The sequence below is a fragment of the Micropterus dolomieu genome, linkage group LG02 (genome assembly GCF_021292245.1).
Source record: "Micropterus dolomieu isolate WLL.071019.BEF.003 ecotype Adirondacks linkage group LG02, ASM2129224v1, whole genome shotgun sequence".
In the NCBI taxonomy this organism is placed as follows: domain Eukaryota; kingdom Metazoa; phylum Chordata; class Actinopteri; order Centrarchiformes; family Centrarchidae; genus Micropterus; species Micropterus dolomieu.
The window spans coordinates 20465126-20478135 of NC_060151.1; the positions used below are offsets into that span (position 1 = coordinate 20465126).

The 13010-nt window shown below is 41.8% G+C and overlaps 3 protein-coding genes across 4 annotated transcripts in view; 2 read left to right on the forward strand and 1 right to left on the reverse strand.

The window, feature by feature from the left end:
• ptger1c (prostaglandin E receptor 1c (subtype EP1)) overlaps positions 1-2661 on the forward strand; it is a 4132-nt gene extending 1471 nt beyond the window's left edge. Inside the window, exons 2-3 of the mRNA XM_046043287.1 lie at positions 1397-2320; positions 2437-2661. Of these exons, the coding sequence (XP_045899243.1) occupies positions 1397-2320; positions 2437-2661 (1149 nt within the window). The remainder of the gene's footprint in view (positions 1-1396; positions 2321-2436) is intronic.
• A 353-nt stretch (positions 2662-3014) lies between these two features.
• slc27a1a (solute carrier family 27 member 1a) lies at positions 3015-9230 on the forward strand. 2 transcript variants are annotated; one of them, XM_046042358.1, is made up of 13 exons: positions 3015-3420; positions 3745-3912; positions 4014-4408; positions 5462-5629; positions 6207-6276; positions 6372-6463; positions 6553-6662; positions 6776-6985; positions 7066-7192; positions 7300-7437; positions 7645-7809; positions 7927-8073; positions 8169-9230. In XM_046042358.1, the coding sequence occupies exons 2-13, from the start codon at positions 3746-3748 to the stop codon at positions 8324-8326; spliced, it is 1947 nt and encodes a 648-aa protein (XP_045898314.1). In that variant the 5' UTR covers positions 3015-3420; position 3745; the 3' UTR covers positions 8327-9230. The 2 variants fall into 2 exon arrangements, with proteins under 2 accessions (XP_045898314.1, XP_045898317.1); XM_046042361.1 differs by having other exon boundaries at positions 3015-3416.
• On the reverse strand, positions 8294-12159 carry trim35-13 (tripartite motif containing 35-13). Its single transcript, XM_046042371.1, has 6 exons — positions 11758-12159; positions 10746-10841; positions 10418-10648; positions 10279-10301; positions 10055-10173; positions 8294-9964 (listed from the first exon to the last, which is right to left on the reverse strand). The coding sequence occupies exons 1-6, from the start codon at positions 12157-12159 to the stop codon at positions 9426-9428; spliced, it is 1410 nt and encodes a 469-aa protein (XP_045898327.1). The 3' UTR covers positions 8294-9425.
• Positions 12160-13010: the final 851 nt, after the last annotated feature.

Below are 13010 nucleotides of genomic sequence, written 5' to 3' on the forward strand. Positions count from 1 at the left end.
GGGGGGGGGGGGGGGGGGGGGGGGGGGGGGGGGTCAAACGATTGTGAACCATAGTCATATCTGAATGTGGAAAATCAGGCAGCTCTCCTGACATCTAATTTATTCTGACCCATTGCAAACAATCCAGTGTTCCATCCATACTCATCTGAAGGTAAGTTAAATTTGTTATTCATAACCTTTTAATGGTAAATCACTGCATAGATAACATACTTAGCACATTCTTCTCTGGTAGCAAATTCGTGCAAGTGACTTGGATAATGAAGGGGGTTATTATGCTGAGTTGTTGAGAAATCTTTTGTTCTGCTTAAAGACCACAGTATTCAGTAATAGAAACACTGAACAAGAGATTTGGAGTAAGTTGATATTTGAGAAAAGATACAGTAGCCAGCGTCTGAAGCCTTTCCATGAAAAATTATATCATGGTTGACAAATATCATTTGTTACTGATAACATCTTCCCAATCCTGAATATAACCCCTGGATTCCTTTTAATAATGCAATTCCTCTTTTATTTCCTCCCACTCTCCAGGCAAATTGCCTCTCTCTGTGAAGGTATACGTGCTATTGATGAAGAAAAGGGGAGGTAACAGAAAGAAATGCATAAACAAAATAATTTGTAAAAAATAATAATTATATGATTAAACAAATGGACTACTTGATTGTGTGCATTATCGGTGTGGACACAAGGAGAAGCTGTGGAGTTCATACATTTTAAACCAACCAAATAAAAGCAGCAGAAATGCGCAAGTTCCCTACATTTCCACAGCAGTAAAGTTTGTTAAAATCTGATAATTCTCTACTTAGGGCATCCACTTGGTAAAGGAGTGTTTTCTGGATTTAAAAATGCCTGGTACATTTGTCATGTGTCTCCCTACAAATCTTTGTCTACTATAATTAAGACAAAAACACCTTACAACATCCTTAAAATAAACAGAGAGACTGCAATGAACGCATTACTGGACACTGGTCTTTCATATGTATTTTCCATGAACAGCCATGTTTTTAAAAGTTTGCATTTGTGAGAAAACCTCTATTCATGTATTACAAACAAGCACTTCTTTCTTACGTGCAGTTAGAGACTAAAAACACTGGGAAAAGGCACAGGCAGGTTTCATCCACTCCTCTTCATTGTTGCCTGGGCAGTAGCAGCTTTCATAATTAAAGTCTAAATCCCAAGAGTCATTGGCAGACCACTTGTTGTAAGTGAAGCATATATCATAGCATTCATTAGTACACGATTTTGTATTCAAGACTTCTCTGTGGTCCTGCTTTCTATGAATTGAGAAACCTTTTAGACAGCAGAACAGGGTGACAAAAAAACATTTGCTAAAAATGGTCACACAGTGACTTTGTTTAAACTTATAGAGGTATTTTAACTTGCTTGTAATTCTCTGCAGGTGACACTGAAGACGAGGACACCGTCCATACACATGACTTCATTCTTCACCTCTTCTATGCCTTCCATCCTCCACCAGAACCTGAAGATCAACTCATCTGAACAGCCAAGTCCCTGGCTGAACCGTAGCACCTGGCCACCAGTCAGCTCTTCAGATTTAGGGATGTCCTGCTTCACTATGACATTTGGTGCCATCTCCAACCTCACGGCTCTGGGCATCCTCGCTAAGTCCAGTGTCCGATTCCGCCGCCAGTCCAAAACACCATTTCTGCTGCTAACAGTGGCTTTGCTTTTGGCTGACCTGGGAAGTCATGTGATCCCAGGCACCTTTGCCTTGTATCTACACGTGGATCAGAGGTATAAAATACATGCCAGCAAGCCCACCAAGGAATTCTGTCAGATCTTCGGGGCAAGTATGGTGTTTTTTGGCTTGTGCACTTTGCTATTGGGTTGTGCCATGGCAGTAGAGCGCTGTGTGGCCATCACCCAGCCCTTTTTCCACGCTGCTATGATCACATTGGCTCATATGAAGCAGGTTGTCCTACTTCTGTCCTCTCTTGCACTTGTGCTGGCAGTTCTACCTTTCTTTGCTGTAGGGACTTACACTACCCAGTCTCCTGGGACATGGTGCTTCTTGCCTATCCATGATCCACAGTCTACAGCTGACACCAATCTGGCTCTGGCCTTCTCATGTCTGGGCCTGACTGCACTGGCGCTTTCCCTGCTCTGCAACATCCTGAGTGGTCTGGCATTGCTGCAGGCCAGAATGAAGTCCCATGATGTTAATACAAATTCATCAGATTGCTGTACTCGTCATGCATCATCTGCATTGTCTTCCTCCTTGTTCTGCTCATTGGATGTGGAGATGATGGCACAACTGGCAGTTATCACTCTGGTTTCCAGTGTATGCTGGAGCCCTTTTCTTGTAAGTACTATAAGTTTAAGATAGCAGAATTTGTTTCCATTTTCACATTAATGGTCAGGTGTTTTAAAGAATATTGTGGCTGATAAAGTAATAGCTTTGTCTCTCTCACATTATAGATCCACATTCTTGTGATGCAGTTCAACCAAAGCCACAGAGTCTCAGCACGTGAGAAAGATGGGTTCATTCTTCTGGGCTTACGTATGGCCTCCTGGAATCAGATCTTGGACCCTTGGGTTTACATCTTACTGAGGAGGGCAGTGTTTTTCAGAGTTTGCTGTGCCACAGGGACAGCAAATGGCACATGTGGAGATACACGCAGGCAGGCCTTCAGTCTACAGTGACCATGTTGCTCTTGGACTTTTTCTCTTATAGACTTAAATAAATCATTTCCTTCATGTGTGTTGTGGAAAATGAATGCAAGCTGTGTTATTTATTTATTTTCAACAGGGCCTGGTGAGGTCCACACAACAGGAGTCTACACGGCAGCAGTGTGAATGAGGGATGGAAATGGACTTTCACAACATCTCACAAAATTTAGTTAGTAGTCTGTGCCGGTGCTACTATCAATAGCAGCCACCTGCAAATCTAGTGGTTGAGTAATTGGGCGGTGTTAGAATTGTCCAATCATAATTGAGAAAAGCTTGACAAGCGCCGAGTTGAACAAATGGCTGAGCTGCTGAGGGAGACACACTCGGGGTGGGCGGTGCTTCTTTTAGCAGGACTCTATTCAATATGGAGTACAGAAAATAGCCTGATTCATCCGCATTCACTGCTCTCATTCACGTTTCGGTCACTTTCGAATGTCGGGCACAAATTATGAACTCTCGCTCTCTTACGTTTGACATAGGCCTATTTCCAAATACCGTATGTGAACCGTTTACATAACCGTGCGGACGAGCAGTAAACTGTAACACAATTGCAAACTACACAACATTAGTTTACTTGAAAACGCGACATTGTAATTCTTCTCGACGCTCTCAACATCCGGAGGAAGATCTGAACATTCGATAGTTTCCGCGAAAGTAACTAAGTAACAACTTGTGCCGACCGGAGGGGTTAGCGGGTGAAAGGTGACATCGCTTCAGTCTGTTGACTCGTAGGTAGGCCTAAGATGTTTTACAGTAAAAGTATGTAGATTTTGCCTTTAAGTTGACGATGATACTTTGTGTTATCTGCAGTGATGTCTGTTATGTGCACTGCTCAAATGTGAACTGATTGATATGAGATAACTGTATCCCTACTCAGGTTTTATGTATTATTTAGCTATTAACCTTTAAAAAAGTTTCTTGTATGTAGCCTATTTGTGTGTACCAGCATAGGCATACTACAGTTCAAGTTCAACTTCCTGAGGGAAAACCAAGTAGGCTTCAACTTGTGCCCATTCTGTTCTAAAACACATCTTTTTCCATTTCCCGCATGACAAGAATGCACAATGCAGCGAGTGTCTCAGCCTCTCTGGGGTCTGTGGGACTGTTGCGTCTCTTTGGGGTGTCCTGGTCCTGGAGTCTGGTAGCAGGCCTTGGGGTTTATCTGGGCACAAGAAGCTGGAAATACTTTTACATTGCAGCACGCACTGCCAAGAGAGATCTGAAGTAAGTTAGATATGTCTAAATATAGCTCTGATCATTGCTTGTGGCTCCACATCTTTACTTACCTCCATTTTTCCTTGTCTTCTTCCTCTGACCCTCATCAGTGGCCTGTATGTGCTGTTGAGAGTGAAGCTGGCTTTATGGCGCTACATGCGCAATGGAAGTAACATTCCTTCCATATTTGCCCAGACAGTAAAACTCCACCCAAATAAACCAGCACTGATCTATGAGGCCACGGGGGAAACGTGGACCTTCACACAGCTTGATGAGCTGACTAATGCAGTGGCCCACTGGGCAAGAGGTCAGGGATGGGTCTCGGGCGACGTGGTTGCCCTCTTCATGGAAAGCAGGCCGTTGCAGGTGGCGCTTTGGCTGGGCTTGGCCAAGGTTGGGGTGGAAGCTGCACTCATCAACTTCAACCTCCGCCATGATTCCCTCCTGCACTGTATCGGGGTGTCAGGGTCCCAGGCTATTGTGTTCGGAGCTGAGCTTGCTGATGGTAAGAAAGTGTTAAACAAGGTAGGAAAAGCTGATCAAGAAATTAGCATTAGGTTTTAAGTCTGTATCAAGGAAGAAGGGTAAATTCTTAAATGCTGTATTATAGGATAATAGGTTGCCTCTTATTCAGCTGATTATTTAAAAAGGAAGATGGTTACGTTGTCATTGCAAGCAAAGGTCCTAACGTACTGATTAACCTCAGCAACAAATTTATATCTTTAGTTAAGATTTTGTGTGTAACAACATGTGACGTAACACTCTAATATAATATTTTTGTGCAGAACATAAACTGTGAAAATGACTTTGTCTTTAACATGTGGTGAGGACATGCTGTAGCTGATCACATTGCCAGTAAAACAACGTCTATTCCATGTCCTTTTACATTACATTACATTTAAGCATTTGGCAGATGCTTTTATCCAAAGCAACTTACATTTGAGGAACAACATGCAAGCATCAACAAAGTATCAAATACAGCACAAGATCTGCAACTGACAATACAGTGACGATACATTCTAGTAAGAGGAGCAGTAAACACTAGTTAGAGCTAATAGCACATATTGCATCAATGGGGTAAATACCTTGGGAAAGAAGTAAGAGTTAACAAAAAAGTGCAATCAATACAAAAGAATTGTAAGGGGATAGAAGAAGAAGAGCACAGGAAGTGCCTGCTGGTTAACATTTGATTGTCCTAGTTCTCTGTTAAAATACAAACACTTTACTCTTTTCTCCTTTGTCTCTGTAATTACTGTAATGTTCTAAGTGTGTGCATATGTGTGCGGGGGGTCTGCTTTTGTCTTTTTGTCGTCACATTGGTCCATGATGGTTTCATTTGTCGGTTTTATAGGTATTATTGCTTCAGAAATTTAATTTAGTACTTTGACCTTTTACTAAAAGGATCATGTAATGAAGTCACAGCATATATTTATAGCATATATTATATTATTAGATATATATTTACAGTATGCTCATATTTAAACAAGAGCACTTGAACTAACATGACTGGTGTCCTGTCTCTCTCTCTCTCCCCCTTGTTCCTCTTAATGAATGTCAGCCATGTTGGAGGTCAGTTCCTCCTTCAGCCAGTCCATGGTACGGCTCTGTACGGGAGACCTCAGTGCAGAACTTCTGGCCTGTTTGGGTGCTCAACCTCTGGACCCAATTTTAGCCTCTGCACCTAGACATCCCCCTTCACCTTGTGTTCCCCCCAAAGGCATGAACGGTGAGTACCTTATCTATCGCTGAACTCAGTTCTGGCTCTATTTAAGACTTAATCTGTATGTTAAGCTATTCCCTTTTGCAGTTTCTCTGATAAGCTTTTGTTTTTGTTTGTGTGAGTGTTTTTTTTTACTTTGTTCTAAATTCTTAGTGAACATTATGTGACTCAAGCGTGATGTGGTGAATGCTCAGCTGTGCAGAACTTTGAGAGTGATGAGTAATTTTTAATTTGAGATAGATATTGACATTTTTCCCTGGACAGCTGTCTGTAGTAGGTGTGAATGACTTGTTGAGATGTGTACTGTCTGAATAACACACCATATATGAACAGTGTCTTAGACAAATGAACATAGTTCAAGTCCGCATTGAAGGTGTGAGCCTGAGATATACCCCACATGACAAACTAGAGGTATGTATTTCCCCACAAAACATGGGGCAGAATAAAAGCAATGACTATATTTTCTGTTCTGGCATTCTTTGGGATGGCATTCCAGCAGTGACTGAAATACTGTGAAGACACCTGTATGGATCTTAAACTGGCAGAGGGTCATTATAATGCTCTATTGTATTCTCTTCTGCAGACCGTCTATTTTATATTTACACCTCTGGCACCACAGGACTACCCAAGGCTGCCATTGTGGTACACAGTCGGTATGTTACTCACAAAATAATCATTCTCCAGAGTTGTTACAGTTGCTGCACAGCTGATGTTAGATGTCTGAGAATCTCTCCTGTGTTCCCGACAGTTACTACAGAATTGCTGCTTTTGGGTATTTTGCCTTTGTCATGCGCCCTGATGACATCATCTATGACTGCCTGCCTCTCTATCACTCAGCAGGTATGTGATGGTAGCCTCCCTCTCTTGGTGAATACAGTTTTCCGCTTTAGATTTGCATCATAAAAGTGTTAGCTTTCTCATCTTGGCAGGTAATATCATGGGAGTTGGTCAGTGTCTAATCCATGGCCTCACTGTGGTAGTGAAGAAGAAATTTTCTGCCAGCCGCTTCTGGGAAGATTGCATTAAGTACAACTGCACTGTAAGAGCTTATGCTTGGAAAATACTGAGTGCCATATTTAAATTAAATCAAAAACTAAAAAAATTACTTTGAACAAGTGCTGCCACAATAACAAGTTTACTTTCCTGTCGTAGGTGGTGCAGTATATCGGGGAAATCTGCCGCTACCTCCTGTCTCAGCCAGTACGGCCTTCAGAAAAAGGCCACAAAGTTCGTCTAGCAGTGGGAAACGGGTTGCGGCCCAGTGTGTGGGAGGCCTTCACAGAACGTTTTAGGGTGGCGCAGATTGGCGAGTTCTACGGAGCGACTGAGTGCAACTGCAGCATTGCCAACATGGATGGCAAGGTCAGCAATCACAGTGTTAATTGTTTCTTCACTGATTAAATGTGAATTGGATTAGAGTCAAGTAAATTCTGTCCTGTCAGGTGGGAGCCTGTGGATTCAACAGTCGCATTCTCCCCAATGTGTATCCAATCCGTCTGGTGAGGGTGGACGAGGACAGCATGGAGCTGGTTCGCGACAGCCGGGGCCTCTGTGTGCCTTGCCGCCCTGGTAACTAATACTTAAACTACAATAACGACTTAGCTACGTGTAGTATGTTATTGTTCACCACGTTGATCTTCTGATAGCACTCCATTAGACTGCTCCTTGTCTTGCAGGGGAGCCAGGGCTTCTGGTGGGTCGTATCAACCAGCAGGACCCATTAAGGCGTTTCGATGGATATGCTAACCAGGACGCTACGAAGAAAAAGATAGCTCACAATGTCTTTAAGAAAAATGATTCTGCATATATATCAGGTTACAAATCATTTTTATTTGTCTTTTAAGTGTTCATGGTATTTATAACTCTTAAAACTTGAAAGTTGAAACCCTGACAAATAAAGAATGTCAGATTGCCAAGCTTCCTTTTTCAAAGCTTGGTAGGGATAATTATGATTGTTTAGCCATACTGTGACTAGACATCTGAGTTTTTGACCCAGTTATTTCCCCATATGTCTACCCTAGGTGACGTACTGGTGATGGATGAATTGGGCTACATGTACTTCCGTGACCGCGGCGGAGACACTTTTCGCTGGAGAGGAGAAAATGTCTCAACCACAGAGGTGGAGGGCATACTCAGCAGTCTTCTGGGTCAGACTGATGTGGCTGTGTATGGCGTGGCAGTGACAGGTGATGGTTAACTTCATATACTTCCTGCTTTCAGCATCACATTAGGACCATTTAGTGCATGTTGCTTTTGACTGTACTTACTACTTGACAAGCATTTATTTCTATGTGTTATGGCAGGTGTGGAAGGAAAGGCAGGCATGGCTGCCATTGCAGACACTACAGGGAGTTTTGACTGCAACAGTTTCCTGAAGGAAGCCCAGCGCGCTCTTCCTCCGTATGCTCGCCCTGTGTTCCTGCGAATCTCCCCACATGTTGACACCACAGGTAAACTTTCCTGTGTTCATAAAAATGTTAACTATCACTGAAGATTTCAGATCAGTAAATCATATTTTTTTGTGTATCTCCACATTCCTGCATAGGTACATTTAAAATCCAGAAAACCAGGCTGCAGAGAGAGGGATTCGACCCACGTCTCACCGCTGACCAGATCTACTTTTTGAACACTAGAGCTGCGCGTTATGAGGCTGTAGATGAGGAGCTATACAATGCTATAGCGGAGGGAAGAATGTCTCTATGACATCGAGGCCATAGCATGGCAGTCGTGGTGCCTCAGTTAAACAGAAGCTGTAAAGGAAGGATAGCGTATGCATATGCTGGTTTCGGAATAAGTCAATCTTGGTGCACCACCTGCCGAGATTATGACTGTTCACGGAACAGAGTTAAAAGGACTACTTACATAGGCAGAGTATTGTTTCAGATGATGTTTTAACACTGTATGAGTAACATACGAGTACATAATGTGAGGGCATTTAATACTTTTTAATAACTTTTTTTAAAAAATGTATTAAATGAACACCTCAAAAGGATGTTGAGCATTACCGCACATAGAGTGGGTATCTCCCACAACCCATTTGAAATAGTATACATGTTACAGTAATGTGATTAGGACAACAAGAGGGCTATCAAGTCTAACTTTGTTACGGGGTGTAACCCCTTTATGAAATATGCTGCCAGAATTAGGTTTAAGCAATACTTTAGGATGAGGCTATGGCGTTACTGCCGCGTGTTTGGATAAGGCTTAAAGACCGGACTTCAACATGCAGTGAAGGCACGTGGCTACTAGATCAAACACTAACCATAGAGTATTTTTTTATGCAATTGAAAACTAATCTCACTTGTCATATTTGAACCTCTGAACAACAGTGGCATGGGTTTGCAAATACACAAATGTTACTGTATGTGCCTTATATGAAGCTTCCAATCTGTTTAAATCATTTGTTATGCCTTTGCTTGGAAATAAGCCAGAAGTGGTAGTGATTTTGTGTCATGCAAAGCTACGTCACACATAGTGACTGTACATTCACGTAACAAATCTTATCAGTATAGTAATATATAGGTGTTAAAGATTGTGAAGCTATTTACAATTTCAGATCCTCCAGACTACATGTTATGTTGTAACTCAAATAAAATATTTTAAAACATTTCTGTTTCATGTCATTCATCAGTAATAATTTAGAGGTGCATTTTTCGTTCAGTTTTCTTAGAATTGTAGTGTTCCCCACAGTCATCTCTTGCAAGAGAAAACATGATCATATGTTCACAAGCTTAAGCAGCCCTTAATTTCTTTCATTGGATTTTTATACAAGCAATGTTTGGCAAAATGTTTCCAGTGTGAGTTAGTGGTCCATTGACAAGGATATTCTTGTGGATAGGATTTTCAGTGGATGCTCTTTGCAGGCAGTGCAAAAGTAGGGAAAGGCTCTGGGTGTGATGACATCTGTGAAGGTGTACAGAGGTGTTCTCTCTCTGGGGTCATAAAACGTCACCTTGCCTCGGTCCATGTCTAAAACTACTCTTATCACTTCTGGCTTCGTAGTCATGTTCAGCGACTCCCATGGTGCTGTGCAGGCCTTATGCTCTCCGTTGCGAAACCGTATAGTCCAGAATCCCTCTGCTGGCGTCAGTACGTGCTTGCCCTTCCTGTTGATGGACTCACTGGCTACTCCCACCACCCAGTAGGTGTTGTCCTTCACCTCTACATCCCAGCTGTGGCGTCCAGAGGAATAGCCCTCAGCAGCCAGCATTTCAGCACTGATGTCAAAGCGTTCAGGGTTGTCTGGCAGCTTGAAAATCTGGGTGCAGTTCTGCACAACTGTGAGATCTTCTGAGAGGCTGAAGCAGCTAGCTGCTGTGTTGGGATCTAGAATCACAGGATCTTGAGAAAAAAAACAAGGTTGAAGTTACTTAAATGGCAGGGAAAGAGCTGATCAATAAAACATGACTAGTTATAGTTTGAGGAACGCACTATATTTTACTATGCTCTTCATCTTCTCCCACACTTTATATTTCAGAGAGCCCAAGTGCTTGGCCACATCAATCAGAGCACCAGAAATCATCTGTGGATTTGGAGAAGTTCGCCAGGTTCTGAAAAGACACTTAAGCAGTTAGTGGTTGAGAATTGTGTCTATAGAGCTATATTATCCTAAAAAATAAGCTCAACTGGATCCTAGATGTAGCAATAATACATACCTTCTTATTGTTTCTTTGTAATTCTAAAAAAAAAATTGAAGAGAACAACTTTCACCAAATGTGCATATGAAAGTTTCTTCTAAGATTTGTTACCTGAATTGTCTGATAAATATAATACTATAATATCAGTCTTATTTACCTTAAGAAATGGGATGTCTTGAGATTTCATGTCCTGTTCTACTAATCTGATGGTGTTGGACAGAGATGTAATTTCATTGCTCATCTCTTCAATCCTCTGGTTAATCATCAGAGTCTTCTCATCCTCATCGGCCTTCAAAGCAGAAAGCCTAGCAGCCTCTTGCTCTTTTAGAAAACAGTGAAGGGCTTCAAATTCCTCTTTGATCTGTGTTTCGGTATGTTCAGCTTGGTTCTGGAAAGAGACATGATTGATGGTTAATCATTGCCTTCACACCTTTGCTCTCAACTGTGTTCAAGGTAACATGATGTAGTGATGGAACTGACAGTACCATGACATGTTCTGCCATTTCCTCACAGGCCATTTTCGCTTTCTTGTACAGCTGCATCTTCTCTTTCAAAGGCAGCAGCGCACTCTTCAGTTCTTCCTATAAAGTCGGTGACAGTGAATCAACACTTAAAGTCAGGGTCAGTCTGGCAGATGGGCAAGCTGTCAGCACAACATGGGGCTCTCAGCTGCCACATACTCTTCTATGGCAGTATTGCCTGTAAAGGCAAAGCTGCACAATACAGCAGCATCAAGTTAAAGGGATCTATGGAAGAGGATCTAATGCTCTTGTAACAAGCAAAATATACCTCATGCAGCTTAGAATCAAGCAAGGGACACAATATGGCAACCAATAGATTAATTTTAAATGAAGGTTTCCCGTTCTTGAGAGAAGGTGGAGGAGGGCAAGATTATAATAAATGTGGCGTCACAGAAATGTTGTGGGAGTCGAGTTTCAGTCCTCTCGGGACCCCAACAGCAGTGGCAAACCAAAAATATGAATCTATTATTAGAATGTTAATGAACTCTGCCAAACACCTTCACACATATCAGCATATCAGGCTAAGAGAAGCACAAAGACAGTAAGAAAATCTAAATCAAACCTGGTGAAAAACACAAAATTTTCAAAATGTTGACAAGCTGTAAATTAAAATAATGTCCAGGTACACGGTGCCATTTTCTCTTATAAAATAGATAGCCTTTGAGATTTCATCTGTAAATGCTCAAAAGTCAAATCAGTTATGCTTGTCAAAATAATCTTCACATTTTATTTTTGAAGGCTTATGCACACTACTATTGACCTTAGGTACTTTCATTTCAGCATTCAAATAATGTGACAGATATTTCATTTGACATATCAATCATTCCATCTGCAAAAAAATGTTGTAAAACAAGAGAAAATGTTTTTGATAATGCAACATTTTCTAAGCACGTGTTGCTGGAGATATGCAGATCAAATAATGTGCTACCAATGTGATGTACTGGGGTGACCAACCCTGTAACTTTAACTTGCCTACCTTACAGTCATGAGCACCTTCCCCAATAGGATAGAGTCTGTGCCCAGTGTGTGCAGCTGCTTTCCCACACACACCACAGATTGGCTCCAAGTCCTCCAAACAAAACAGCGTGAGCTTTTCTCCATGCTCCTTACAAGCCTCTGGGTCATTCTTGCTTCTGTCCAGCTTGAAGGATTCACAGGACTTCTCCAGCACAGTGCTCACCACTATTTGATCCATGGAGGAACGGCGCCAGCACAGAGGACAATAGTTTGAATCCCCACGGCCTTGTGTCTCCCAGCTGTCTTTTAGACAGGCTTTACAGAATCTGTGTCTGCATGTGAGCACCACTGGCTGACTGAGAATGTGTCCACAAATTGGACAGGAAAGGTCATCCTCAACATGAGCACGTCTGGTGGCCATTCTTCTTCACAGTGCTTTGATGGCTGCAGGATCCGAGGCCCCTCCCTTGTCTCTGGAAGGCTACCTCATCTTAACCTCAGAAATAAGTGTTAATACCTCAGCTCCCTAAGGCATATCCAGTGTAAGACTGTGTTGTGTTGAGCATGCACATTGTGCATTCTCAAATAAACACCACACCTCAGAATGAAACGAGCAAATAACAGCCTGAATTACCCAAGGATGATAGAAGAGATTGTGGTGGTGATGGAACATTTGCCCTCAACATGGTCTTTTGATTGCATGTTATGCAATGATTACCTCTTAGTTATTTGAGATGTCTGTTGAAACAACCTGTCACAGTGTGATGAAAGAGTTTACTTAGAAACAATGTCCAAAATAAGACTCAGGGCGCGGATATAAATAGACACAAGTAAGTTATGGGGGTAAAGAAATATCCTCCAGCTAACCATTCAAACTGTTTTTTTCCATGGTCAAATTTATCTTTGGACAACAGCTTTGTACGACACGTGGTAATTTTTAAAATATCACAGAGTAAATCCCCTTTATGAAATACTTAGTTAGTTAATCTGTTTGTTTAGTTTAGTTTTAGTTTTTAAGGGCAAATAGAGGGTATTTCAAAGCATGGAGTGCACACAGTAGCATGACCACCTTAAAGGTTAATTTGTTAATTTCAGAAGTATTTCACAGTAAGCTGAACTTGTTTGTACTGTAATCCAGTATTTTGTTGTGGGAGTTAGTTTACTAGAATCAATGCTGCGCCAGAAATAGGGCGCATAGACAGAGACAGAGAAGTGAATACGATCCTGCCATTAGAAAACAATATGTAGCCTAGTGCTGCTTCAACTCTTCTG

Coding starts and splice junctions, on each gene's coding strand:
- slc27a1a (XM_046042358.1), top strand. CDS start 3,746: ATGCACAATGCAGCGAGTGTCTCAGCCTCTCTGGGGTCTGTGGGACTG. Junction 6,464..6,552: donor GCCTCTCTATCACTCAGCAG/GTATGTGATGGT, acceptor TCATCTTGGCAG/GTAATATCATGGGAGTTGGT. Junction 6,663..6,775: donor GCATTAAGTACAACTGCACT/GTAAGAGCTTAT, acceptor TTCCTGTCGTAG/GTGGTGCAGTATATCGGGGA.
- trim35-13 (XM_046042371.1), bottom strand. CDS start 12,159: ATGGCCACCAGACGTGCTCATGTTGAGGATGACCTTTCCTGTCCAATT. Junction 10,842..11,757: donor AAGGTGCTCATGACTGTAAG/GTAGGCAAGTTA, acceptor CCGACTTTATAG/GAAGAACTGAAGAGTGCGCT. Junction 10,302..10,417: donor AAGACATCCCATTTCTTAAG/GTAAATAAGACT, acceptor TTTTTTTTTTAG/AATTACAAAGAAACAATAAG.